Source organism: Salvelinus sp. IW2-2015, linkage group LG1 (assembly GCF_002910315.2).
Source record: "Salvelinus sp. IW2-2015 linkage group LG1, ASM291031v2, whole genome shotgun sequence".
In the NCBI taxonomy this organism is placed as follows: domain Eukaryota; kingdom Metazoa; phylum Chordata; class Actinopteri; order Salmoniformes; family Salmonidae; genus Salvelinus; species Salvelinus sp. IW2-2015.
In genome coordinates, this window is record NC_036838.1 from 36709897 (window position 1) to 36737797 (window position 27901).

At 44.4% G+C, this 27901-nt stretch overlaps 1 protein-coding gene across 4 annotated transcripts; it reads right to left on the reverse strand.

The window, feature by feature from the left end:
• Window positions 1-618: 618 nt before the first annotated feature.
• On the reverse strand, window positions 619-27838 carry LOC111966602 (scm-like with four MBT domains protein 1). Of its 4 annotated transcripts, none has more exons than XM_070444606.1 (21): window positions 25296-27838; window positions 20648-20743; window positions 20484-20575; window positions 20094-20337; window positions 18232-18320; window positions 17835-18087; window positions 17560-17654; window positions 17390-17491; window positions 12924-13083; window positions 9636-9718; window positions 7827-7947; window positions 7498-7611; window positions 7344-7386; window positions 7151-7212; window positions 6933-7072; window positions 5300-5409; window positions 4700-4875; window positions 4364-4536; window positions 2689-2910; window positions 2469-2597; window positions 619-2350 (listed from the first exon to the last, which is right to left on the reverse strand). In XM_070444606.1, exons 2-21 carry the CDS (start codon window positions 20670-20672, stop codon window positions 2210-2212), a joined length of 2574 nt encoding a protein of 857 aa, XP_070300707.1. In that variant the 5' UTR covers window positions 20673-20743; window positions 25296-27838; the 3' UTR covers window positions 619-2209. The 4 variants fall into 4 exon arrangements, with proteins under 4 accessions (XP_070300707.1, XP_023847182.1, XP_023847165.1 ...); XM_023991414.2 differs by having other exon boundaries at window positions 7827-7953; window positions 25296-27834; XM_023991397.3 differs by lacking the exon at window positions 25296-27838 and adding an exon at window positions 24190-24307 and having other exon boundaries at window positions 7827-7953.
• Window positions 27839-27901: the final 63 nt, after the last annotated feature.

A 27901-nucleotide genomic window follows, 5' to 3' on the forward strand; every position in this document is an offset into this window, starting at 1 on the left:
ATCATTGGGGAGTGAATGACGTGATCTCGTCTACAGTTGGAATGGTCTTGCATTCTTTTAAAGCGACTCCTCACAGACTAATAAAATGTCACAAATCAAAGTCTAAAACTCAACTCCTCCACTATGACCACATTCTCTCATGACCCTCCTCGTCCTCTACTTGACACTAGGCCAAAAATGAAACGAGTTCAAGACGCATCTTTCTGTCCTCAACAGTAACAACTGAAGGGACCAATCTAACGGTTACGCTCAACACACGACAGTCATTCCATGGGCAAACAAGTAACTTACATGGCAACGGAGATGTGTCGTATCCCCCCCCCCCCCCCCGTTCTGTCATTATTCTGTTCCTCTGGATTTTGGATGAGGGGGGCTGAGAGAAGTCCAATATAGAACCTGGTAGGTAGGACCTTTAACACTGAATCATGGCGAGAACAGCTGGAGCGACAGTAGACATTTTCCACCTTACATCTGAGAGCCAATACAATCTTCATGTTATCATTCAGTGCTGCTAGGCAATGGTTTTCGAAGGTGGACCCTAATTTCACTAAATATGAATGAGATCATTCAGTGAAGATAGCTTCCTGGGATAAAAAGAAAATAACACTGGTAAAAAGATAAGATGATAGAATTGCAGTTTATTACTTTTAAAAGCAATAAAAATCATTCTGTTAACATATTCACATTGGAAACATCCACAAACCATTTACATTTTAGATTGTTTCATGAGAAACCCCTTTAGTTGACTTATCTACCAGAACTTATTTTCAACGTGAGCAACAGGAATGTAAAATCAAGTAATCGATAAAGTGAACGGGAATAGAAACATGAAGACTTTCAATGAAAGCCCTGAATGAAACGACAAGCTGATATGGAAGGTGATAATGAGCATAAATAACAGGGAATGTCTCAAACATGGCACAGTTCTGCCTTGAGTACAGTTCATTCTTTAGAGATAGCATGAGTATTGTCCTACATAATTCTTTTAAGTCACTTACTGTAATTTTTTATATATAAATCAATAAATGTTTTACTCAAAGCAATCAGCAAAACGCTTTTACCATAGTTGACATTCAATCTTTACAAATACTTAAAAAATGGTTCAGTTTATACTTTGATCAAGCTGCAATATACAAGAGGTAAAATGAGGCCAAACAGGTCCTCAATAATAAAATACTTTTTGATCGGAGACGTCCATAATTGTCAGGACCATCTTATAACCCTGTCGACCACCCCATGAACACCCATAACTAGTGACTGACTTACTATAGTACACACAACTAGTGACTGACTTACTATAGTACACACAACTAGTGACTGACTTACTATAGTACACACAACTAAAGTGATCATAGTCATCATAAAGACAAAAAGATCAAGAACAGCCTAACCCGTTGAGAATCTAATAGGATGCATTTAAGATTCATTGCATTTCACAGACAGAGATTAAGACTATTCCTGGACTAAGAACCATTTTCAATGGAGAATCTCCACTGAAGATGCTTTTTAGTCTAGGACCAGGCTTAATCTGTGTGGGAAACCATCCCCAAAAGTCTGTGAAGTCAGTGAAATCGATTACCCTAACCTTGTAGACCGATGTAAAAACCTGGTGATGGTAGTGCAAATATGTCTCCCCACATAAGGTGCGGTTATTCACATTATACAGATTCAACATGTCTAGTGTTTCACAATGAGGGGGCTTTGCATTAATAAGAGGTAAACTAGTACCTAAACAGGTATCCAGATCTATTTTGTTTATATGCTTTACCTTGGGTTTTCATTTCAACCAAAGTCTTAAGTGATGAATGGATGGAAAATAATTCCATCATGACTTTGTACAATTATCTTGTGCTTTTCAATTCCCCTCCACTGTGTACAAACAAATGGTAAACAAACATGAAATCCCTGAAAGATACAGAATTCAGTCACATATTCCAGGGGTGAACAGTTTAGGCTATAAACTGTGTTCATCCTGGAGCAGCATATAATATACATAACAACCAATGATGTATATAAGCCCTGGATTGCTGATGCTATGTATTGGCCACATTCTACGATTCTATAGCTTTCAACATCTTTTTTACAATGGAGATGTACAGAGATCGCTGTGGGGTGGCTTCAATACAACGCCCCCTATCAGTCATCCAGGGTTTATACGCATCATTGAAAACAACAGTGTACATAATGCATGCATAGACACACACACTCATCAGCTGGCAAAGTGCTGGTAAAAGGCCAGTTTGACCCTCTCTATAAGGTGACACAGTTTGATGGCAGGGCCCAGCTTCAGCCCCATACACTCCTGTACTGTGGGCAGGCTCAGCAACAGCAGGGCCTGGCCATCTATCTCCTGTCAACACACACAACAACATGGCTCAGTGCACTGTGCTTGTGTATGTGTGTACACATGTGTATGGCCTTCTCCACACCGAAGTGTGTGTGTGTGTGTGTGTGTGTGTCACTCCTACTTGGTCCCTGAATATGCGTGCCAGCGGGGCACAGTCAGTAGTTCTGATGAATCGGGTCACATCAGTGATGCTCCAGCCCAGTGGACTGCTGTCCAGATGCAGCTTCTCCTGCACCTCCACCCGCCCACTCTGAGACAGAACACAAAAACAAGGAGTTCCACATATATAGTTCTAGGATCAGTGTAAGTGTGTGTGTGTGTAATTATGCAACAGCCACTACCGTAGGTGAGGGGGGCTGGTTCTCATCATCTGAGTAGGAGGTTAATTGGGGGKTTTTCCTGCGCTGGCGGCGGGGTCCTTCCCGAGGGCGAGGTTCTGTAGGGGTGGGACGGGGAGAGGCGGGCTGGGACTTCCTCTCTAACACCTCAGAGTCACCCTGCTGCTCTGAGCCCGACTCACTCAGAGAGTAGTCCTCATCCAGGTCCTCCTCCTCTCCACTACCCTGGGGTGCAAAGAAAGAGTACAGTTACGAGTTTGATTACTTTCCATATAAAAGTTGCCCATAAGATCAGATGTAGAATCAAATTGCACTGCGTTCTACCCCAAATCCTAACCTTAACTATTCAAAAATCTCTGACCTTGGACCAGTGGTTGGGGGAAACTAAAATTCTAGCTTCTCTTCCAAAAATGTACAGCTAGGACAGCTACAAAACCTAGGAGGCTCATGGTTCTCACCCCCTTCCATAGACTTACACAGTAATTATGACAACTTCCAGAGGACGTCCTCCAACCTATCAGAACTCTTACAGCATGAACTGACATGTTATTCACCCAATCAAAGGATCAGAGAATGAATGTAGTACTGAAAGCACAAGCTACAGCTATCTAGCACTGCATAAAATGTGGTGAGTAGTTGACTCAAAGAGAAAGAGTTTGTAACAAATTAATTTCTTCAAAAATGAAAGAGAAGCAAGAGACGGCGAGAGAGATATTTTGAGAAAAAAAATCTATTTAAGTTTCACTTACTTAGCAAATGCAGCTATGTAGTTTAGACACCAGGCTCAAACATAGGGATGCTATGACTATCCAATACAACAGAACTCTTCCAAGTCAAGGTAAGCTTTTGGTTTTACTAATTTATTGCCACCAGGGCCCGCTGGTGTAACTGCTAAACTGCTTACTGACTGTACAATAACATTACTGCATGATTGTAGTGGGTTTACTAATGCGTTATTAGCTATGTTGATTATGACGTTACTTTAGCTAATATGGTGACAACAATGTCACTGTGTGTAGCGGTTCTTATATGGTTTGGCTTGGAAAGGTTCTCGCCTGGTCACATACAGCTGATGTGTTGTGCATTGAAGTCCACAAGCAAAGGGACAAGGTGAGAGGAGGAGAGCGCATAGAAGTGAGAAGGAATACAACGTGGCTGCTATGAAAGTGAACTGTGTTCACGTGTGATCAGGGATGTATTCATTCCGCCAATTCTGTTGTAAAACGTTTCTCAAACAGAAGCACACAGAACGAAACAGGGATAAACAAACCTGGATTTGTCCAATAGAAACTCTTGTTTGCAACTGTTGGACTAACGATTACACCCTATATCAGCTAGATGCAGGCAAGAGTGTGCAAGGCGGTATTGAATGTCACCTAAAATGTGTCTCTCGACCTGTGTGCACCTACGCTGTAAACTTTAATTCATGGGCAAGGTTGTAGCAACCTCATGATGGGTATAGGGAAAATCAGAGTATCATGTAGTAGCCTAAACCGATCGCTGAACTGGGTGAATGGAATATGAATGACAGTCAGCCAATATGCTGTAATAGAAATAAGGCTCATGAAAAAAACATTAAACAGCATCAACGCCACTGGTCAACAGAATATAATCTTTTAAAAGTGAGATTTTCACTGAACAGTTACTTTAATGTGTTGAATGTCAGTATATGCAGTACCAGTGGGGAGCAAGCAGGGGTGCTGTCCACAGAGGTAAACAGGTGTTTTTTGCAGACAGACAGGGGCTTCCTCTTCTTCCTCCTGCTCCCCTCTTTGGTGCTGATATCCAGGTTAGTGTGACCGCCAGGGGGACGGCCAATGCGCTTGGTCTTCTTCTTACCGTAGTAATGAGCTATAGAGTACATAGACAGACACCAAGGAAACCATCTTAGAAAAATAATAACAGGTGTTATTCATGATTGTATAGCTAAATATTGATAAGTACATTGTAAATACAATCTGTGTGTCTGTCTGTCTATACATGCATACGTGTGTGTGTGTAAGGTAGCACGTACTGTATTTAGTCTTGGTGAGCAGGGAACAGTTCTCTGAGCAGTGTTCCCGCACCATGTGAGGTGTGATCAGGTTGGGGCAGCATTCCAGCCTTACACATGTCTTCCTACAGAACTCAGCCACCTGGTCAGCCGTACGGGAAATCCCCACAGTGGCCCGGTAACTCTTCCCTTTGTACCTACACACCACAACACCATCCAGAGCAGGATAGGTAGACCCATTAATACAGTCTGTCAGAGACCAATGTGGCAGAGAGCATCTCTCCCAGGTCCTTCATCCAGTATGATGTTTATGGAGCAGGGAGAACATATATACTCAGTGTCACGCGACTACTACCATATACAAGCATTTCGCTACACCAGCAATAACATCTGCTAAATGTGACCAATAAAATTCAAATCGATATACAGTGTTTATGGTGAATACATAGTGACCCAGAACAGAGCAAATCTATCTCGTACAGAAAACTCTGTACGGATTAGTGCGTGTACCGTTTCTCATTTTATCCCAATACTGTACAATCTAAACCGTCATGGTATCACCATCATGTTAGTGTTGTTATGGTGTATACTGTGGTCTGTCTATTGGTTGGGTAGACTGACTTGGCCTTGAGAGTCTCTCCCTGGCCGTGCCGCCTCAGCTCTGGGTCCTGCTGCAGCTCCCTCAGCACCCGGCTGGGCTTGTAGGCCGAGCTGATCAGCAGCGTCAACACCTGGACCACAGGGCAGGATACGGGGGGTTAGAAGTACACACTGTAGGATACAGCACAGAATTAAACAGGACACTAGAATGGATTATGTATCTGTATGGTGATATCAGTGAGAAGTCATCTACAGTAGTCCGTGTGTTAATAATAATAATTACATTTGTAAAGCGCTTTTCATTATACAGAATAATCTAAAAGTGCATAAAATTTAAAAAATGAACCAAACGCAGCTGACGCAGCTGACGCTACAAGAGACACGAACACCAAGAAGCACAGCTATCAACTGAAATCCTTCCTAAAGAGAAAGTTCTTTAGGCCCCTTTTAAAGTGTGTTCCCTACAGGTGGTCCGGGAGGGCATTATAGAGGCTGGGGGAGGTCGAGATGAAAGCCTAATCCCCCAAGGAGCGGAGATTAATCCTGGGGGCGTGTAGGAGCAGGCTATGGCTTGACCTGAGGGTGCGAGTGGGGTTTTGGAGGGAGAGCAGTTCTCTGAGGTAAGGAGGGGCATTGCCATGAATACACCGGAGAGTCAATCCGGAATGAGACGGGGAGCGAGTGCAGAGATGCCATGATGTGATGGTGTTTCCACACACTGACCAGTATCCTGGCAGCACTGTTCTGGATGTATTGGAGCTTCTGAAGACTCCTGCCAGGGTTCCTGATGAAGAGTGCTTTGCGGTAGTCCAGCCCTGAGGAGATAAAGGCATGGATGAGCTTCTCTGCATCAGACTGAGTGAGGGTGGGACGGAGTTGGGCAATGTTCTTGAGGTGATAGAATGACGCTTTACGTGGCTGTCAAAGGTCAGGGAGGAATCAAGCTTTACACCCAGATTGGAAACTGAGGGAGTGAGAGGGATGTGCTGTCCTGCAATGTTGAGGTGTGTTATTGGTGAGTGCTGGACCTGGAGGAGGGTGCCAACATGTCGGGCCTCGGTTTTGCTGCTGTTCAGTTGAAGGACGTTTTCCTTCATCCATCTACTCAAGGCATGTGTTCATCAGCATAACAGTGGAATGAGATTCCATGCCGGGTAATGACACAACCGAGGGGGAGCATGTACAGGACGAACAGGATGCGTCCAAGAACAGATCCTTGTGGTACACTGCAGGTGACGTGGTGGGTCCGGGACCTGGGCCCACCTAGCAACACATACTCAGTCCTGTGAGAGGTAGGAGTGGAACCAGCTCAGAGCTGGTCCAGACAGTCCGGCGGCGTTCAGGAAGCATTCCAGTAGGATGGGGTGGGCGACAGTGTCAAACCCTGCACTCAAGTCCAGGGGGATCAGGGGACAGGGGGAGCCTGCACMAGCAGGTCGTTGGTGACCCTGAGTAGGGCCGTTTCAGTGCTGTGGGCCGGCCAGAAACCTGACTGCAACTTCTCAAATACTGTCGGTTGTTCAGACTGAGATGGTCCTGGAGCTGTACAGCAGCAACTTTTTCTAAAACCTTGGAGAGGAAGGGGAGATTGGATRTTGCCCTGATATTTTTAGATTGAGAGGAGCTTGTAGATGTGTGCTGCTGTCTCTCTCACCTCTTTCAGCACCAGGACACAGTTGCCGGGGCCTATGCTCTGGGGCAGCTCTGCGATGCGGCCCTTGTTCAGGTAGGGGCCAGAGAAACAGAGGTGGTTGAAGAAGATCTTTGGGCAGCTGTACTTTCCGTTCCCCTGAGCTGCTGACAGACACAGACGTGAGATTCTCATACGCATTATTTTTGCACAAATTATTTTTCACAAGGTATTACACTCACCGCTCTCTGATTGGCTCAGATCCTGCTGCCTCGCTGCATGGGGCGTGGCTTTAAGTTGAGATCTGCCATCGGATCAAACCCAAATACACATACAGTTAGAAATAAAAACTTGGGTAAGAGTAGAGGAATAAGTTCAGCTTTTTAATTTCGATTCCCACGCTCTCTCTGTAATATGCAGTCTGCAAAAACTCACTGCTTCTCTGGTTGCACCACGGCCACACAGCTCTTCCTCGGAGCTGCAACAGAAGAGGTCAAAAGTCAAACTACATTTGACAGTAACCGTCAGATAAAACACTGACATAGACCAATCCCCAAAATGGACAGGAGGGTCTTGTTTGGAGCCTGACCTGTAGCGTTGGAGGGGTGTTGGAGGGGGTAGCCGTTACTCCCACACCAGCTGACTGGAAAGATGTCCAGAGAGTCCACATGCGTGATGATGTCAGGCAGAGTCTGCTTCAACCCTGGAGAGAACACACAGAGCAGAGGGAGGAGGTTATGAGTGGATGAACACATAAACACTATGTAAATAGAACACTGAGAATTCAGGTAGCTGAAATGACCACCCAAAACTGACTTGGTCATAGTGATAGTCACAAGATCAACATCCTTCCCCCAAAACCCTTACATCTCTCCGACACGGCACTTCCTCTCCCTCCTACAGCTGTTCTGTTCTCACCTTCTAGACCCAGCCAGATGTGCTGACCTCTGACCCTGGTTACAGTTGCCATGTGGATGTATTTAGGAGCGATGGGATTCACCGCCTCCAGCCTCATGAACTCAACAAAGTCATGATCACTCTGCTCCTGGAGGAAAAACACCTGTCATCAGTCAGTGGTATAATATATATATATATATATATATATATATATATATATACACACAGTGTGGGAAACAAGTATTTGATACACTGCCGATTTTGCAGTTTTCCTACTTACAAAGCATGTAGAGTCTGTATTTTATATTAGGTACACTTCAACTATGAGAGACGGAATCTAAACAAAAATCCAGAAAATCACATGTATGAATTTTAAGTAATTAATTTGCATTTTATTGCAAGACATAAGTATTTGATACATCAGAAAAGCAGAACTTAATATTTGGTACAGAAACCTTTTTTGCAATACAGAGATCATACTTTCCTGTAGTTCTTGACTAGGTTTGCACACACACTGCAGCAGGATTTTGCCCACTCCTCCCTACAATCTTCTCCAGATCCTTCAGGTTTCGGGCTGTCGCTGGGCAATACGGACTTTCAGCTCCCTCAAAGATTTCTTTGGGTTCAGGTCTGGAGACTGGCTAGGCCATCCAGGACCTTGAGATGCTTCTTACGGAGCCACTCCTTAGTTGCCATGTGCTGTGTGCTTCGTGTCGTTGTCATGCTGGAAGACCCAGCCACGACCCATTCAATGCTCTTACTGAGGAAGGAGGTTGTTGCCAAGATCTCGCGATACATGCCCCATCCATCCTCCCTCAATACGGTCAGTCGTCCTGTCCCCTTGCAGAAAAAGCATCCCCAAAGAATGATGTTTCCACCTCCATGCTTCACGGTTGGGATGGTGTTCTTGGGTTGTACTCATCCTCTCTTCCTCCAAACACGGCGAGTGGAGTTTAGACCAAAAAGCTCTATTTTTGTCTCATCAGACCACATGACCTTCTCCCATTCCTCCTCTGGATCATCCGATGGTCATTGCAAACTTCAGACGCCGACATGCGCTGGCTTGAGCAGGGTCCTTGCGTGCACTGCAGGATTTAATCCATGACGCTAGGTTTTTGTACTTAATAGGTTTTCTTTGAGACTGTGTCCAGCTCTCTCAGCGTCATTGGGCAGGTCCTGCCATGTATTCTGGCTGATCCCTCACCTTCCTCATGATCATTATGCCCACGAGGTGAAATCTTGCATGGAGCCCAGACCGAGGTATTGACTACGTCATCTTGAACTTCTTCCATTTTCTAATAATGCGCCAACAGTTGTTTCCTCTCACCAAGCTGCTTGCCTATTGTCCTGTAGCCCATCCCAGCCTGTGCAGGTCTACAATTTTATCCCTGATGTCCTTACACAGCTCCTGGTTTGGCCATTGTGGAGAGGTTGAATCTGTTTGATTGTGTTGACAGGTGTCTTTTATACAGGTAACGAGTTCAAACAGTGCCAGTTAATACAGGTAAGAGTGAGAAACAGGAGGGCTCTAAAAGAAAAACTAACAGGTCTGTGAGAGCCGGAATTCTTACTGGTTGTAGTGATCAAATACGTATGTCATGCAATAAAATGCAATTAATTATTTAAAAATCATACAATGTGATTTTCTGGATTTTGTTTTAGATTCCGTCTCTCACAGTTGAAGTGTACCTATGATAAAAATTACAGACCTCTACATGCTTTGTAAGTAGGAAAACCTGCAAAATCGGCAAGTGTATCAAATACTGTTTCTCCCCCACTTATATATATATATATATATATATGTGTATGTGTGTGTCTTGTGTGTCTCACCACAGGAAAACAGCTCTCTGGCGCTCCCTCTGCGCCACACTGTTTCAGGTAATACGCCCAGTCAAAGTCCTGACCCTGGTAACCTACACACCCACATACCCAGGAACACAGTAAAATTGCACTGGTAACTGCAGTACAGTGCATGAGATGAGTGTATTCCAGAGGTGGGACAAAGTCACTATTATTCAAGTCACAAGGTCCGAGTCTCAAATCGAGAACCAGCCGAGTCTCGAGTCAAGTCACAAGTAAAAAAACAAATCAAATCTTTATTTAAAAAAATGTTTAAGCTACCAGACAGCCCTTTTCATTATTTTGTCTACAGCATATTTTGATTACGCAACAGTTAACTTTACAAATACCAAATGCAAGCTTCGTGAGTAAATAATCAATTTCAGGCAATTTTGACATACCAAAGACTAGTAGACCTATGTTAGTCAATGTTGATTGAAGCCMCATTACTGGTGAGCTTGCAAAGTAAACCGTTAATATTCTTGATCAAACTATTTTTGGAGCTGCATATTTATTTATGGCAATCCTCTCTCCCTACAAAGTGCAGTTTGTACTGCACCCGATCCTTCAGCTCGCCAGGAAATCAGCCATCTGTTCGCTAGCTTAGTGGTTCTCAAACGGAGTGTTTCAAAGCTTGCGACACCCCCGCGCACACAATTGCTATTCAGATGTCGCCTGTCATTTCAGATATAAACGGTGCTGCATTTTCAAAAACACAAGACACCTGCACTTGGAGCTGAAAGTCATTCACGTTAGCAGTCAATATCAACTTGGGATATCGTACGGCCTACCTCTATCCAGCAGAGGTTGCAGGATCGTACTCCTTACCTGTATCCAGCGGAGGTTGCAGGATCGGATGGAAAGCATGGTTTGTCTGTATATTTTTTCTTCCTCACAAATATCGTAATTAATTAGCCAGAATATGTTGCATCTTCATCCCATGAGTATTGAGGTTAGAACTACCTGTAGCCAGAAGTCCTACCCACCACTGAGGTATATAACTAACCCATCCAAACTAGTCCCATTTGAAATATCCAGCTAGTCTATTGTTCTGGTAAAGATGCGTGAGTAGCAGATTGCTAAACGGTATTTTATATGAAGAAAAAAAAAGTGCCAGGCAAAACCTGAGAAAATTAAAGTGCTGTCTGGTCWTTAATCTGGATATGTGAGCCCGTCTTTGCACGCCAATGCTGATGACTGGTCAACAGTCAAGATGGGCCACTTTTTGGTTCTGAAGCACAGATGAGATGTTTTTGAAAGAAGAATTTCGTGCAGTGCCGTAGGTCTATGTCAGTGGCCAGATTGAATAAGCAAAGGAATAAATATAAAATCCAAATGGTAGGCTATACAGTGCCTTCAGAAAGTATTCACACCCCTCGACTTTTCCCACTTTGTTGTGTTACAGTCTGAATTTAAAATGGATTAAATTGAGATTGTGTCTCTGGCCTACACACACACAATACCCCGTACTGTCAAAGTGTAATTACGTTTAGACATTTTGGCAAATTAATTAAAAATGAAACGCTGAAATGTCTTGAGCCAATAAGTATTCAACACCTTTGTTATGGCAAGCCTTAAGCTCTCTAGGCTAGGGGGCGGTATTTTCACGTCCGGATGAAAAGCGTGCCCAACGTAAACTGTCTGCTACTCAAGCCCAGAAGCTAGGACATGCATATTATTAGTAGATTTGGATAGAAGACACTCTGAAGTTWCTAAAACTGTTTGAATGATGTCTGAGTATAACAGAACTTATTTGGCAGGCGAAACCAACCAGGAATTTCTTTTTTTGAGGTCACTCTCTTTTCAATKAGTTTTCTATGGGGATCTAGATTTCTAAGGCACTTGCTTGCAGTTCCTATCGCTTCCACTAGATGTCAACAGTCTTTAGAAATTGGTTGATGTTTTTCCTTTGAGGATTGAATAAGTAGGGCTGTTCAGAACGAGGATCGATTGTAGTGTACTGTTGTGGTTGGGGCGCGTGACCTGAAAGCTCGCTCCACTTTGTTTTTATCCGCTATTGAACGCAGTTTATCCCGTCTTAAATTTTATCGATTATTTATGTTGAAAAATACCTAAAGTTCTATTAGGAAAGTTGTTTGAAATGTTTGGACAAAGATTACAGGTAACTTATTAGATATTTTGTAGTCATGTTGGAACCGGTGTTTTTCTGGATCAAATGCGCCAAATAAATGGACATTTTGAAGATATAACGACGGAATTAATCGAACAAAAGGACAATTTGTGATGTTTATGGGACATATTGGAGTGCCAACAAAAGAAGATCTTCAAAGGTAAGGCATGAATTATATCGTTATTTCTGAGTTTTGTGTCGCGCCTGGTGGGATGAAATATGATTGTCTGTGTTTGTTTGATGTGGTGCTGTCCTCAGATAATAGCATGGTTTGCTTTCGCCGTAAAGCCTTTTTAAAATCTGACATGGTGGCTGGATTAACAAGAAGTAAATCTTTAATTTGCTGAATTGCACTTGTGATTGTATGAAAGTTAAATATTTCTAATCATTTAATTTGAATTTGGCGCGCTGCCATTTCACCGGATGTTGTCAAATCGATCCCATTAACGGGATTTGATCCCCAAGTTAATACGTTCAGGAATAAAAATGTGCTTAACAAGTCACATAATGGCACATAGTTGGCGCAGCAGTCTAAGGCACTGCATCTCAGTGCAAAAGGCGTCCCTACAGTACCCGGTTCGAATCCAGGCAACATCACACACGTGCCATGATTGGGAGTCCCATAGGGCAGCACACAATTGGCCCAGCGTAGTCCGAGTTTRGCCTGGGGTAGGCCGTAATTGTAAATAATAATTTGTTCTTAAATGACTTGCCTAATAAATACATTTTAAAAAGCTGCAAGGACTCACTCTGTATGTGTGCAATAATATTGTTTAACATGATTTTTGAATGACTACCTCATCTCTGTATCCCACACATACAGATGTGTGGGGTACAGTCGATCATAATTGTAAGGTCCTTCAGTCGATCATGATTTTCAAACACATATTCGACCAGGAAGGTTTTCCAATGCCTCGCAACAAAGAGTACCTATTGCTAGATGGGTAATTAAAAAAAAAAGCAGACATTGAATATCCGGAGACTCTCTGCCACAAAATGAGTGACAAAACGTTACAAAACCCTGGCCAGATAAATTCAGTCTCAAGTCAAAGTCGAGTCACGAGTCTTGATGCTCCAAGTCTGAAGTCATTTTATTTTCTATCAAATCGATTCTTAAGTAATGTGACTCGTCCACACCTCTGCCTTACCTGGAGGGGGACTGAGGGGTACCCCATTTTTAAGGCTCCACTGGACAGGGAAGATTTCAGTGCTTCCATGGTGACAGAGGAAGGATGAGCCAGGCCCCGCCCCCTCACTGTCTCCCTGTAGGCTGTCCATCTGCACCAGGAAGTACTGTTCGCTCAACACCTGGGGAACACAATGATGACATCACTGTTACAGCCCCATACAACTAGGTGCAACCTATCACACACTATATGTAATTGATAAACACGGAAGAAGCTGTGTGGGTGCGGTGGGGGTGTTACCGTGGTGACCAGGGGCCTCATTTATAACCATTGTGTAAATGTAACAATAAATAGCTGTGTTCCATTTCTGAAAAGACTGTGCGCACACAAAAATACTGAGATTTATAAACTTGGGAGCACACCATACATGTTTCCCGTTATGAATCAGACCTGTCGTGAAACTGTGCACACGTGAACGAGCATTATAACTCCACCTGAAAACCCCCCATCATGCACCTTCTATGGTGACAATAATGCCCTTATTTGCTGTATACTTTGGAAGTATTGGAATTAGGCCAAGACAGTTTCTAAGGAAATAGCAATGCAAGGCGAACTTAATCAATTGTCTTTGGAGAGGTTGGTAGAATGTTTTCTTTTGCAGTGACTTTTGCTGTGTCTGACCATGTCAGAAAGACAAAACCAATTGCAAATTGTTGAGGACTTGTAAAAAGATTGTTTGATATATCAATAATATTTTGTATTTACCTTTTCCCAAACCTAAATATGTTGCACTGCCCACGAATTCTGAAACATTGTCTACAGTAGGCCTACACCTTACAGTGGTAGTCTACACACTTCAATGCAAAAAAGTGTTTAACGTCTGTTGGTGACATGGGGACATTGATTAGTGTAGTGTTAGCTAGCTACATAGTTGTCTTTGCTGTCTTTGTATCTAAGATAATTGTGTAGTTTAGAGTAACTATCGGTTAGCTAGCCAGCTATTTTCGTCCGCCGCGCTGCCRTTCTCCTACCTAGTCAACACTGCTAGCTAGCCAACTTCTACCGAATAGTAGAAACTATTACATTACAACRGAACGACTTGATTAGCGTAGTGTTAGCTAGCTACATAGTTGTCTTTGCTGTCTTTGTATCCAAGATAATTGTGTAGTTTAGAGTAATTATCGAGGTTACCTAGCCAGCTACACTTTCAAACAAAGTCAACAAGGCAGCCACTGCTAGCTAGCCTACTTCACCAGCCAGCAGTACTATATCATTTTAGTCAATAAGATTTTTTGCAACGTAAGCTTAACTTTCTGAACATTCGAGACGTGTAGTCCACTTGTCATTCCAATCTCCTTTGCATTAGCGTAGCCTCTTCTGTAGCCTGTCAACTATGTGTCTGTCTATCCCTCTTCTCTCCTCTCTGCACAGACCATACAAACGCTTCACACCGCGTGGCCGCCGCCACTCTAACCTGGTGGTCCCAGCGCGCACGACCCACGTGGAGTTCCAGGTCTCCGGCAGCCTCTGGAACTGCCGATCTGCGGCCAACAAGGCTAGAAGTTCATTCCCAGCCTATGCTTCCCTCCAGTCCCTCGACTTCTTGCACTGACGGAAACATGGATTACCACTGATAACACTGCTACTTCTACTTGCTCTCTCCTCGTCTGCCCACGTGTTCTCGCACACCCCGAGAGCTTCTGGTCAGCGGGGTGGTGGCGCACTGGGATCCTCATCTCTCCCAAGTGGATATTTCTCTCTTTCTCCCCTGAGCCATTCTGTCTATCGCCTCCTTTGAATTCCAGTGCTGTCACAGTTACCAGCCCTTTCAAGCTTAACATCCTTATCATTTATCGCCCTTTCGGTTCCCATTGTGAGAGTTCATCAATTGAGCTTGACGCCCTGAAAGTTCCTTTCCTGAGGATGGCTCACCTCTCACATTCTGGGTGACTTTAACCTCCCCACGTCTACCTTTGACTCATTCCTCTCTGCCTCCTTTCTTTCCACTCCACTCCTCTTCCTCTTTTGACCTCACCCTCTCACCTTCCCCCCCTACTCACAAGGCAGGCAATATGCTTTGACCTCATCTTTACTAGATGCTTTCTTCCACTAATCTTCATTGCAACTCCCTCCAAGTCTCCGACCACTACCTCTGTATCCTTTTCCCTCTCGCTCTCATCACACTTCCCACACTGCATGGTATCGCGCCGTCCCAACCTTCGCTCTCCTCTCCCCCGCTACTCTCTCCTCTTCCATCCTATCATTCTTCCCTCTGCTCAACCTTCTCCAACCTATCTCCTGATTCTGCCTCCTCAACCCTCCTCTCCTCCCTTCTGCATCCTTTGGACTCTCTATGTCCCCTATCCTCCAGGCCGGCTCGGTCCTCCCCTCCTGCTCCGTGGCCTCGACGACTCATTGCCGAGCTCCACAGACAGGGCTCCGGGCAGCCGAGCGGAAATTGGAGAAAACTCGCCCCCTGCGGACCTGGCAATCCTTTCACTCCCTCCTATCTACATTCTCTCTTCTGTCTCTGCTGCTAAAGCCACTTTCTACCACTCTAAATTCCAAGCATCTGCTCTAACCCTAGGAAGCTCTTTGCCACCTCTCCTCCCTCCTGAATCCTCCTCCCCCTCCTCCCCCTCTCTGCGGATGACTTCGTCAACCATTTTGTGTAAAGAAGGTCACGACATCCGATCCTCGTTTGCTAAGTCAAAATACACCGCTGTTCTGCTCACACTGCCCTACCCTGTGCTTTGACCTCTTTCTCCCTCTCTCTCCAGATGAAATCTCGCGTCTTGTGACTGGCGGCCGCCCAACAACCTGCCTGCTTGACCCTATCCCCTCCTCTCTTCTCCAGACCATTCCGGAGACCTCTCTCCCTTACCTCACCTCGCCTCATCAACTCATCCTTGACCGCTGGCTACGTCCCTTCCGTCTTCAAAGAGAGCGAGAGTTGCACCCCTTCTGAAAAAAAACCTACCACTCGATCCCTCCGATTGTCAACAAACTACAGACCAGTATCCCTTCTTTCTTTTCTCTCCAAAACTCTTGAACGTGCCGTCCTTGGCAGCTCTCCTGCTATCTCCTCAGAATGACCTTCTTGTTCCAAATCAGTCAGGTTTCAAGACTAGTCATTCAACTGAGACTTGCTCTTCTTCTCTGTTCACGGAGGAGCTCCGCACTGCTAAAGCTAACTTCTCTCCTCTGCTCTCATCCTTCTAGACCTATCGGCTGCCTTTGATACTGTGAACCATCAGATCTCCTCTCCAGCCTCTCCGAGTTGGGCATCTCCGGCGCGGCACACGTTGGATTGCGTCCTACCTGACAGGTCGCTCCTACCAGGTGGCGTGGCGAGATCTGTCTCCCGCACCACGCGCTCTCACCACTTGGTGCCCCCAGGGCTCTGTTCTAGGCCCTCTCTATTCTCGCTATACACCAAGTCACTTGGCTCTGTCATATCCTCACATGGTCTCTCCTATCATTGCTATGCAGACGACACACAATTAATCTTCTCCTTTCCCCCCTCTGATAACCAGGTGGCGAATCGCATCTCTGCATGTTGTGCAGACATATCAGTGTGGATGACGGATCACCACCTCAAGCTGAACCTCGGCAAGACGGAGCTGCTCTTCCTCCGGGGAAGGACTGCCCGTTCCATGATCTCGCCATCACGGTTGACAACTCCATTGTGTCCTCCCCCAGAGTGCTAAGAACCTTGGCGTGATCCTGGACAACACCCTGTCGTTCTCAACTAACATCAAGGCGGTGACCCGTTCCTGTAGGTTCATGCTCTACAACATTCGCAGAGTACGACCCTGCCTCACACAGGAAGCGGCGCAGGTCCTAATCCAGGCACTTGTCATCTCCCGTCTGGATTACTGCAACTGCTGTTGGCTGGGCTCCCTGCCTGTGCCATTAAACCCCTACAACTCATCCAGAACGCCGCAGCCCGTCTGGTGTTCAACCTTCCCAAGTTCTCTCACGTCACCCTGTCCTCCCTCTCTCCACTGGCTTCCAGTTGAAGCTCGCATCCGCTACAAGACCATGGTGCTTGCCTACGGAGTGTGAGGGGAACGGCACCTCCGTCACTTCAGGCTCTGATCAGGCCCTACACCCAAACAAGGGCACTGCGTTCATCACCTCTGGCCTGCTCGCCTCCCTACCTCTGAGGAAGTACAGTTCCCGCTCAGCCCAGTCAAAACTGTTCGCTGCTCTGGCACCCCAATGGTGGAACAAACTCCCTCACGACGCCAGGTCAGCGGAGTCAATCACCACCTTCCGGAACACCTGAAACCCCACCTCTTTAAGGAATACCTAGGATAGGATAAAGTAATCCTTCTAACCCCCCCCCCCCTTAAAAAGAGTTAGATGCACTATTGTAAAGTGGTTGTTCCACTGGATATCATAAGGTGAATGCACCAATTTGTAAGTCGCTCTGGATAAGAGCGTCTGCTAAATGACTTAAATGTAAATGTAATGGGGGTTACCTTGGTGACAGTAGCTGGGCTGATGTTGAAGGGGGCAGCGGGGTTCACCGCCTCCAACTTCATCCCCTCAGAGAAGCAGTGAGGAGAGAGGACTGGCCTGTCCTACAAACACACAGAAGATATGTCAGAGGGAGACAGAGAGGCCAGAGAGAGGGAGATGTAAAGCATACCTTAAAGAAGTCTTGATTGAAGGATTCTTCTTTAGGCTGTCTGATGGTCTTTCTCACCTCCTCCCACTCTGCTTCACTGCGCAAACCACGAAGCACTGAAACACAGCATTGACAATATCACTAAGTAACTCTCATTAATACTTAAACACACACAAAGCATCCAAACAAACACAAACAGTGGTCAGCAGGCAACCAGCCCAGCATTAATACACCTTATTCAAGGACCAGGGTTGGTCAACAGCATCACAAGGTGCAGAGGCAGTTATGTTCCTTACCAGCAGGTGGGGTGAGAGAGCAGCTGTTCTCCTCAGCCCAGCCAGGTGGGTGCAGGAGGGGGTCCAGGTAGAATAGCCATCGCCTGGCCAGTGACTGGGTGAGCCCCTCTGTCCCAGCGTAGCGCAGACACAGACGGCCCCCTATGTTGTCCTCCACCTGCGCCCCCCAGGCCACCCCTGGGTCCACACTGTCCTGCAGCTCCACACACCACCCCATGGGAAACAGGTCTGCTGGGTCTCCCCCTGTCTGAGCCTGGACATGTTGACATTTTTTTTATAAAAAAAAAATGCAGGAAAAAAAATGTTAAAAATAATCCTGACATGAGTAGTGATGTTGAATAGGTCCTAGCTATAGTTATGGTCCTGGTGTCCCCACTCCTCCCTCCCCCAGACTCACCCCCTGCAGTAGGTGTGCTGGTGCACTCCCTCCCTGAGCCAGAGCCTCCTCTAGGACAGCCTCCCAGTCACCATGTTTCTCACAAACACCTGGACCCACATCACATTCATAAATTGTGTAMATCTTTTGCCTGTTAATTCCTGTATACAGTTGAAGTCGGAAGTTTACATACTGTACACTTAGGTTGGAGTCATTAAAACTCGTTTTTCAACCACTCCACAAATTTCATGTWAACAAACTATAGTTTTGGCAAGTCGGTTAGGACATCAACTTTGTGCATGAAACACAAGTCATTTTTCCAACAATTGTTTACAGACAGATTATTTTATTTATAATTCACAGTATCACAATTCCAGTGGGTCAGATGTTTACATACACTAAGTTGACTGTGCCTTTAAACACCTTGGGAAATTCCAGAAAATGATGCCATGGCTTTAGAAGCTTCTGATAGGSTAAYTGACATAATTTGAGTCAATTGGAGGTGTACCTGTGGATGTATTTCAAGGCCTACCTTCCAACTCTGTGCGCCTATTTGCTTGACATCATTGGAAAATTAAAAGAAATCAGCCAAGACCTCAGAAGAAAAATTGTAGACCTCCACAAGTCTGGTTCATCCTTGGGAGCAATTTCCAAATGCCTGACGTTCATCTGTACAAACAATAGTACGCTATTATAAACATCACAGGACCACGCAGCCGTCATACCGCTCAGGAAGGAGACACGTTGTCTCCTAGAGATGAACGTACTTTGGTGCGAAAACTGCAAATCAATCCCAGAACAGCAAAGGACCTTGTGAAGATGCTGGAGGAAACAGCGACAAAAGTATCTACATCCACAGTAAAACAAGTCCTATATCGACATAACCTGAAAGGCCGCTCAGCATGGAAGAAGCCACTGCTCCAAAACTGCCATAAAAAAGCCAGACTACGGTTTGCAACTGCACATGGGGACAAAGATCGTACTTTTTGGAGACATGTCCTCTGGTCTGATGAAACAAAAATAGAGCTGTTTGGCCATAATGACCATCATTATGTTTGGAGGAAAAATGGGAGGATTGCAAAGCCGAAGAACACCATCCCAACCGTGAAGCACGGGGGTGGCAGCATCATGTTGTGGGGTGCTTTGCTGAAGGAGGGACTGGTGCACTTCACAAAATAGATGGCATCATGAGGCAGGAAAATTATGTGGATATATTGAAGCAACATCTCAAGACATCAGTCAGGAAGTTAAAGCTTGGTCACAAATGGGTCTTCCAAATGGACAATGACCCCAAGCATACTTCCAAAGTTGTGGCAAAACGGATTAAGGACAACAAAGTCAAGGTATTGGAATGACCATCACAAAGCCCTGACCTCGATCCTATAGAAAATTTGTGGGCAGAACTGAAAAAGCGTGTGCGAGCAAGGAGGCCTACAACCTGACTCAGTTACATCAACTCTGTCAGGAGGAAGGGCCAAAATTCACCCAACTTATTGTGGGAAGCTTGTGGAAGGCTACCCGAAACGTTTGACCCAAGTTAAACAATTTAAAGGCAATGCTAACAATACTAATTGAGTGCATGTAAACTTCTGACCCATGGGAATGTGATGAAAGAAATAAAAGCTGAAATAAATCATTCTCTATTATTACTCTGAATTTCACATTCTTAAAATAAAGTGGTGATCCTAACTGACCTAAGACAGGGAATTTTTACTAGGATTAAATGTCAGGAATTGTGAAAAATTTAGTTTAAATGCATTTGGCTAAGGTGTATGTAAACGTCCGACTTCAACTGTATATGAAAAACGGTGTATTCCAATACATTTATTTGAGCACAGGGCCCAACCGGTCTACAGCAACACAAACGTATGTCACCCCCTCACCATCGGGTGGTCTCATTGGTCGCCCCTGCTGCCTACCCCACCCCAGAGGGTGGAGGTCAGAGGTCATGATGTCAGACCAGAAGTCTGCTCGTCGGTCGTCGTGGTAACCCTCATAGCGCAGCAGCAGCAGTTGGCCACAGGCAGTGATGATGGTAGCCACCCAGTAGGGTTGGTCAGGCTCCGAACGCACAGACACCTCCAGCATCATCCCTGGGGCCAGCCCTGTCTGCAGGCTACGGTCCACCTGACAGGAAGGGAAGGGGAAAGACAACAATAATTAATGTGTGAGTGGATATACAATAAAGAGGGCCCTGACCAGGAAAAACTCTGGGCCCTAACTATAAGTACCATATCTGCTAATGGGCCCTGATATAGTGAAATAAGACATACATGTTTGAAGGCGTGATGTGGAACCGCCAATACTCCATTCTCCTCCAGATATTCATCCCAGTTGAAGTCAGACTCYAGGTCAGAGCCCCCTCCTGAAAGACACACAAACTCATTTATAAAGACAGAAAAATACACCACTGCCATTGAACCATTGTGAGACTCACCAGATTCCTGTGTCTCGGAGTTCATGATGCCCCCACTGTGTTCCCAACACCACCCAGAACACTGTATTAGCAGTAGCTAAAACTACTTTGATCCAACTGAAAAAGATACAAAGACGACATTAAATAAACATGTCTGTGTTTAGGGCCTGGTACTCAGTGACTACAACACACTTATACAGCTCCACTTCCAAGACAAAAAAAAGGTTAGCACTCATGAAGATTTAGGTAGGTTCAGAGGAGAGTTGCATTTGGAAAGCTGTCCGTTTTGAATGTGGGACCTTTAGGCACGGCCGGCTTGCTCATTAGGCATCTGCCTATGGCGGCAGATTGACAAGGGCGGCATTTTCTGAGCTAAACTGACCAAGACGCACCTCCAACAACAAAACATCAAACCTCATTCTGCCCCAAAACAATGACAATTTCTCTCAACCAGTGGCATATGGGCTTTTTAGGTGAGCGTTGATGCCACCCTGTGATAAGCAGTGCCCACTTTGTCAAAGGCAGGGGTGCAAAATATGTTGCTTGTCCATTCCCAACGTGCACCTCCAGGGTGCTGTTGGAGAGACACATCGCTGCGGCGCTCCACCCCAAAATTGTATTTCACCTTTATTTAACCAGGTAGGCTAGTTGAGAACAAGTTCTCATTTACAACTGCAACCTGGCCAAGATAAAGCAAAGCAGTGCGACACAAACAACAGAGTTACACATGGAATAAACAAACGTACAGTCAATAACACAATAGAAAAGTCTATATACAGTGTGTGCAAATGAGGTAAGATAAGGGAGGTAAGGCAATAAATAGGCCATAGTGGCAAAATAATTACAATTTAGCAATTAAAACACTGGAGTGATAGATGTGCAGAAGATGAATGTGCAAGTAGAGATACTGGGGTGCAAAGGAGAAGAAAAAAAATAACAGTATGGGGATGAGGTAGTTGGATGGGCTATTTACAGATGGGCTATGTACAGGTGCAGTGATCTGTTCTGACAGCTGGTRCTTAAAGCTAGAGAGGGAGATACGAGTCTCCAGCTTCAGTGATTTTTGCAATTCGTTCCAGTCATTGGCAGCAGAGAACTGGAAGGAAAGGCGGCCAAAGAGGAATTGGCTTTAGGGGTGACCAGTGAAATATACCTGCTGGACCGCGTGCAACGAGTGGGTGCTGCTATGGTGACCAGTGAACTGAGATAAGGCGGGGCTTTACCTAGGCAAGACTTAGATGACCTGGAGCCAGTGGGTTTGGCGACGAATATGAAGTGAGGGCCAGCCAACGAGAGCATATAGGTCGCAGTTGTGGGTAGTATATGGGGCTTTGGTGACAAAACAGATGGCACTGTGATAGATTACTCTGCAAATTGGATGCAGTCTAACATAAATCATGTAGCAGATACAGGATATGGTTGAAAGAGTTTATGGCCTTTTCTGTAGCCTACAGGCTGGAGATAGTCTGTATGAATGTATTGAGACTGACACTTTTTACGTCATGCAGGTTTCTCCAATCAAATAGCCTAACCTAAATGCTGCCCAATCAAATAAAAAAATATGTTAACAAACATATCCTAAAAACAGGCCAGGTCAAAGTAAAACGGACAATATGGAATGGCCATTCACAACTGTTGTCCAGGAGTTTCACCMCATTGTCATGATCAGTGGTTTCAAGTTTGTATCTGTACATTTTTGACAAGCTGATCATGCGAAAAATAAAATACTTCTGCATTTCCTGCTGTGTAAACACATTGCAAATAGGCTCACCATAACTCCTAAAAAGGTTGGGTAGCTGATATTTATTTAAATTGATTTAACACAGGAATAAGGACTAATAAAGCCAATGCAATGGCCTGTTTTTACAAATGGTGGGCCTACCACATGGATGGGCATTCATAAAATTCCATTGCWTGCAGATATGGTAAGCTACACCCAAGTAAACAGGAACCGAAGTCTTTTTTGGTCCTGTTCGATGTTCTTTTTTTGGTGTTTTACAAACTGTAGGCTTACCACTTAGCCGTCGCCTTTTGGAGGTCGTTTTGATTTTTTTGCAGTCTGGACCGGCCTTGATTTCCACGGACATTGGTTTTCGGTCCGGACCAAATATGAACCAATCATAGACGTCTATGTTTGCTTCAGATTTGGTGCGGTCCAGACCAGCCTTGATTTCAACATCCACGGACATTGATTTTTGGTCCGGTCCGAATTTCAACGTGCGGAAAATACATATTTTAAATGTCTGGAAAATAGGTATTTTCAACATACGGGAAACACGTATTTTAAACTTTCATTCATAACCAAATATGAACCTGACTTCAACATCCGGAATATAGGTATTTTTCAATGTCTTTCATGCTTTTTCAACGTCCTGGAAAATACTTATTTTCCCCCATAATTCAGAACCTAAACTGGAAAATATTTTAGACGTATTTTCAACGTCAAAGACCGGCCCTGCCTTAAGCGTTCTTTCAATTCAATACTGTCCATCGCTCTCCCTTCTCTGTCAGGGGTGATCAGTCTCTGGAAGGATTAGAGCCCTGCTTAAAGCAGGCTATCTGGCCTAGACCCATTCCTACCACACACACAGCCTTCGATCAGCCTATGAGTTGTTGACATCTTTATTAATTTAAGAAATCATTAACTGAACTCATCCTGAGAAATCCCTGCCTGATATCCTCCGATAACGTCAATGTGACAAAGCAGTGATATCAAACGATGAGTGTGCACTTTTTAGGTTATAAACTGCACTATATATATATATATATATATATATATATATATAGCACACTCTGGCTCCCGCCTGCAGTGACAGGTGTTCCCGCCAGCAGGTTAACGACGTCCCATGTCAGAAAAGGGGTTGGTTGACCATGGCGTGGCAAAACCAGCACAAAAATGCTAAAGCCTGCCTACACAGATGTTAATACTTTGTTTATGTTAGGTTTCTAAAATGGTTGTAAGAAACAGTATAGGTCACATTTTGCCACAGACTAGCGTGAAACGGTGTAATAGGCTACACTGTATATTATTTTACAATGTTACATTAGACGCTTGCAATGATACATCGCAAGCTAAACAACCATGAAATAAAACACATCTTGACTACAAAAAAACTAGTCAGACTTTTCAGGGAAAGGTTGTGTCAGCATCAGCAATATGACAATCTGTTGACACAATACTGCAGGCAAAGGCGTCATGCGCCCAGCTCAACTTTAAATTCTATATTGCGGTCGTGATCAAAATTGAATTCACAACATTGAAAAGAGAATAACACAACCAGGCGTGCCTCTGGCGGTTTTGCAATGTTGATCGTGGATATCAATCTGTGCAATGAAAATGATCGGGTGCGCAAAGCTTGCAGACCGTTTCCACTGTCCACGAGCAAGTTTGCAGCTGAAATGTCAAGTATTAGTATGGCGCTGCGTACTCAATCGAGCACAACACAGCTTCTTTGACACCAGGAAAAAACACACGTGAGCCACCAAGGCAGTTGAAAATACGTTTGCCCATTAGTATATTGTAAATATTAGCTAAGTATTTTATAAACTTACGTGAATCTCACCTTTTCCTAGTTTTTCCAAGTAAATTTAAAACATCTCCCTCGCCTGCCTCTCTTGTTCTCTGCTTCCTTGCAATATGTCACAAACCTCAACTGCGCATGCTCGATCATTCACTTTCTCAACCTGGGGCTGTCAAGAGGAAAAGGCGTCCCGCACCGATGGACTTGTTCATATATTTCAGCGATTAGAGGAAAAATATGAACATACTCTGCCCCAAACTTTGTGTTGTCTTTGTTTCAATTACAACATCATATCTAAATCAATTCAAAAACAACGACACGGGGTCAAGTATAAGCAAAAGAAAATAGGCCTACACAGGCTGTCGTCGTGAGCCATGCAATCAAATGTATTTATAAAGCCCTTTCTACATCAGCCGATGTCACAATGTGCTGTACAGAAACCCAGCCTAAAACCCCAAACAGCAAGCAATGCAGATGTAGAAGCACGGTGGCTAGGAAAAACTCCCTAGAGAGGCCAGAACMTAGGAAGAAACTTAGAGAGGAACCAGGCTCTGAGGGGTGGCCAGTCCTCTTCTGGCTGTGCTGGGCAATAAATTATACAGCACACTAGCTACCTAGTTAATACAAACAATGCAATTCAATAACCTTAATAATAATCTTTTGACTTGTCTGCATCCAATTCTCTATAGACTAAAGGCAACTTTTCATTTGTATGGTATATTTCTGTAGGCCAAAAGACTACGTTGGTTTAGACTCGGCAGGTAGGACTTAGATTCCATATGACTATAGACTTTTTTTTGTTCTCTCGCAGGGTGGAGACTCAAGCAGTAATTAGGTCTGCTCCGTTTCCATGGCAACAGCACCAAGAGACGCACTAAAGGATAGATGTTGGGTGGTGGGAAAACTCGACGCAAATACTTCCATTGAATACTCCCGATATTTATACTAGACAATATTCGCTGCCATCATGCAGAGTAAATTGGTAGATACATTACATTACATGCGCCTTCTATGCACTAGTATCTAATCTGGCCTAGGCTACAACAACACAATCAGCCAAAATACACCTGTAGGCCGTCATTGCAAATAATAATTTGTTCTTAACTGACTTGCCTAGTTAAATAAAAAATAAAATAAATACAAAGTACCTCTCAAGCATTACAAAACGTGCAGGTGAAACAGTGTTTATAGTGCTTGCTCCAATGACTGTAGACTTGCTCACACACAGGTAACTGCCAAAATAAAGGAAACACTTGAGTAAATGAGGTATGCAAATTATATTGAAAGCAGGTGCTTCCACACAGGTGTGGTTCCTGAGTTAAATAAGCAATCCCATCATGCTTAGGGTCACGTATAAAAATGCCCAGTTAACGATTATTTTGGCTACCATGGCTGAAAGAGCAGATCTCAGTGACTTTGAAAGAGGGGTCTCAAAAGGGGGTGTGTATATGAGATCTCAACCCAATTGAACACTTATGGGAGATTCTGGAGCGGCGCCTGACACAGCGTTTTCCACCTTCTTGTGGAAGTATATGGTCACATCCAATGTTCCCTCCTTTTTTTTTTACCACTGATCAAATGTCAGGTCTGTGCAACTTCCAGTGCATGTTTGCTGTGAACACAGGCTGTACCAGCTTTAAGTTACAGTGTCAGACAGTGGTGAAGTAGGCTACTTGATCATACTGTAGGCCTATCAGAGTTGCCTTCCATCAAAAACAATGGATAAAATGCATACCATAACATTTGAACATGGAAATTGCTGTTCTGTCATTCAGTCTACAAGACTTTTAAAAACATGCAGGACTTGACATTAACCTGTTTATCCACTTGTCCTTCAGACAAGGTCACTGAAAATGTGTTGTTTGATGCAAGAAACCCCATTACAAAATAAAATGCATTATTATTCCCATACCATTATTACAGATAATCAGACAAATGATGCTACCCTCTGCCTATTGGCTACTTAGTTTATTCAAACCTGTCTCAAAATACAACACTGCCACTTTAAGACAAAAAAAAGCTCTTTGCCTGACTCACTTTTCAAAGATGTCTAACAATGTACACGTTTTCAGCTCTTGTAGGAAGCAATCAMTCCCCCATTGCCCACTACAAATGATCTATAACTGGGCTAATAACTTACATAGCAAAGGATATGAACAAATATGCACACGTGGCTACATGTAGTTCTCACTTTGATCTCAAAACAAGTGCATTGCTCACGACCGCTCATGCTGTAAACAGTCCAGTTCAAAGTGAATGGCACAGGTCCATAAGCATATAGGCCGACTACAGTTCTGATTGGTTATGCCGCACCGGTCTGTGTAGAGTACGGGCTGAGTCGTACTCCATAGTCTCTATGGGGGTGCCACAGGGTTCAATTCTCGGGTTGACTCTCTTCTCTGTATACATCAATGATGTCGCTCTTGCTGCTGGTGATTCTCTGATCCACCTCTACGCAGACGACACCATTCTGTATATCTCTGGCCCTTCTTTGGACACTGTGTTAACTAACCTCCAGACGAGCTTCAATGCCATACAACTCTCCTTCCGTGGCCTCCAATTAAATGCAAGTAAAACTAAATGCATGCTCTTCAACCGATCGCTGCCCGCTCCTGGCCGCCCATCCAGCATCACTACTCTGGACGGTTCTGACTTAGAATATGTGGACAACTACAAATACCTAGGTGTCTGGTTAGACTGTAAACTCTCCTTCCAGACTCACATTAAGTATCTCCAATCCAAAATTGGGGTAAAGCCCCGCTTTATCTCAGCTCACTGGTCACCATAGCAGCACCCACCCGTAGCACGCGCTCCAGCAGGAATATCTTACTGTCACGCCCTGACCTTAGAGAGCCTTTTTATGTCTCTATTTGGTTTGGTCAAGGTGTGATTTGGGGTGGGCATTATATGTTTTGTTTTCTATGATTTTGTGTTTCTATGTTTTGGCCGGATATGGTTCTCAATCAGGGACAGCTGTCTATCGTTGTCTCTGATTGGGAACCATACTTAGGTAGCCCTTTTTCCCTCCTTTCGTTGTGGGTAGTTGTCTTTGTTTGTGGCACTATAGCCCTTACGCTTCACGGTCGTTTTGTATGGTTTATTTTTTTGTTGGCATCATTTTAAATAAAGGGAAAATGAACGCTCACCACGCTGCGCTTTGGTCCAGTTCTTTCATCGGCCGTGACACTCACTGGTCTCCCCCAAAGCCAATTCTTCCTTTGGCCGCCTTTCCTTCCAGTTCTCTGCTTCCAATGACTGAAACGAACTGCAAAAATCACTGAAGCTGGAGACTCATCACCCTCACCAGCTTTAAGCACCAGCTGTCAGAGCAGCTCACAGATCACTGCACCTGTACATAGCCCATCTGTAAATAGCCCATCCAACTACCTCATCCACATACTGTATTTATTTATTTATCTTGCTCCTTTGCACCCCGGTATCTCTACTTGCACATTCATCTTCTGCACATCTTTCACTCCAGTGTTTAATTGCTATATTGTAATTACTTCGCCACCATGGCCTATTTATTGCCTACCTCCCTTATCCTACCTCATTTGCACATACTGTATATATACTTTTTTTTACTGTATTATTGACTGTATGTTTGTTTATTCCATGTGTAACTCTGTGTTGTTGTATGTGTTGAACTGCTTTGCTTTATCTTGGCCAGGTCGAACTTGTTCTCAACTAGCCTACCTGGTTAAATAAAGGTGAAATAAAAATAAAATAAAAAAGTATTGCATACTCATTTATT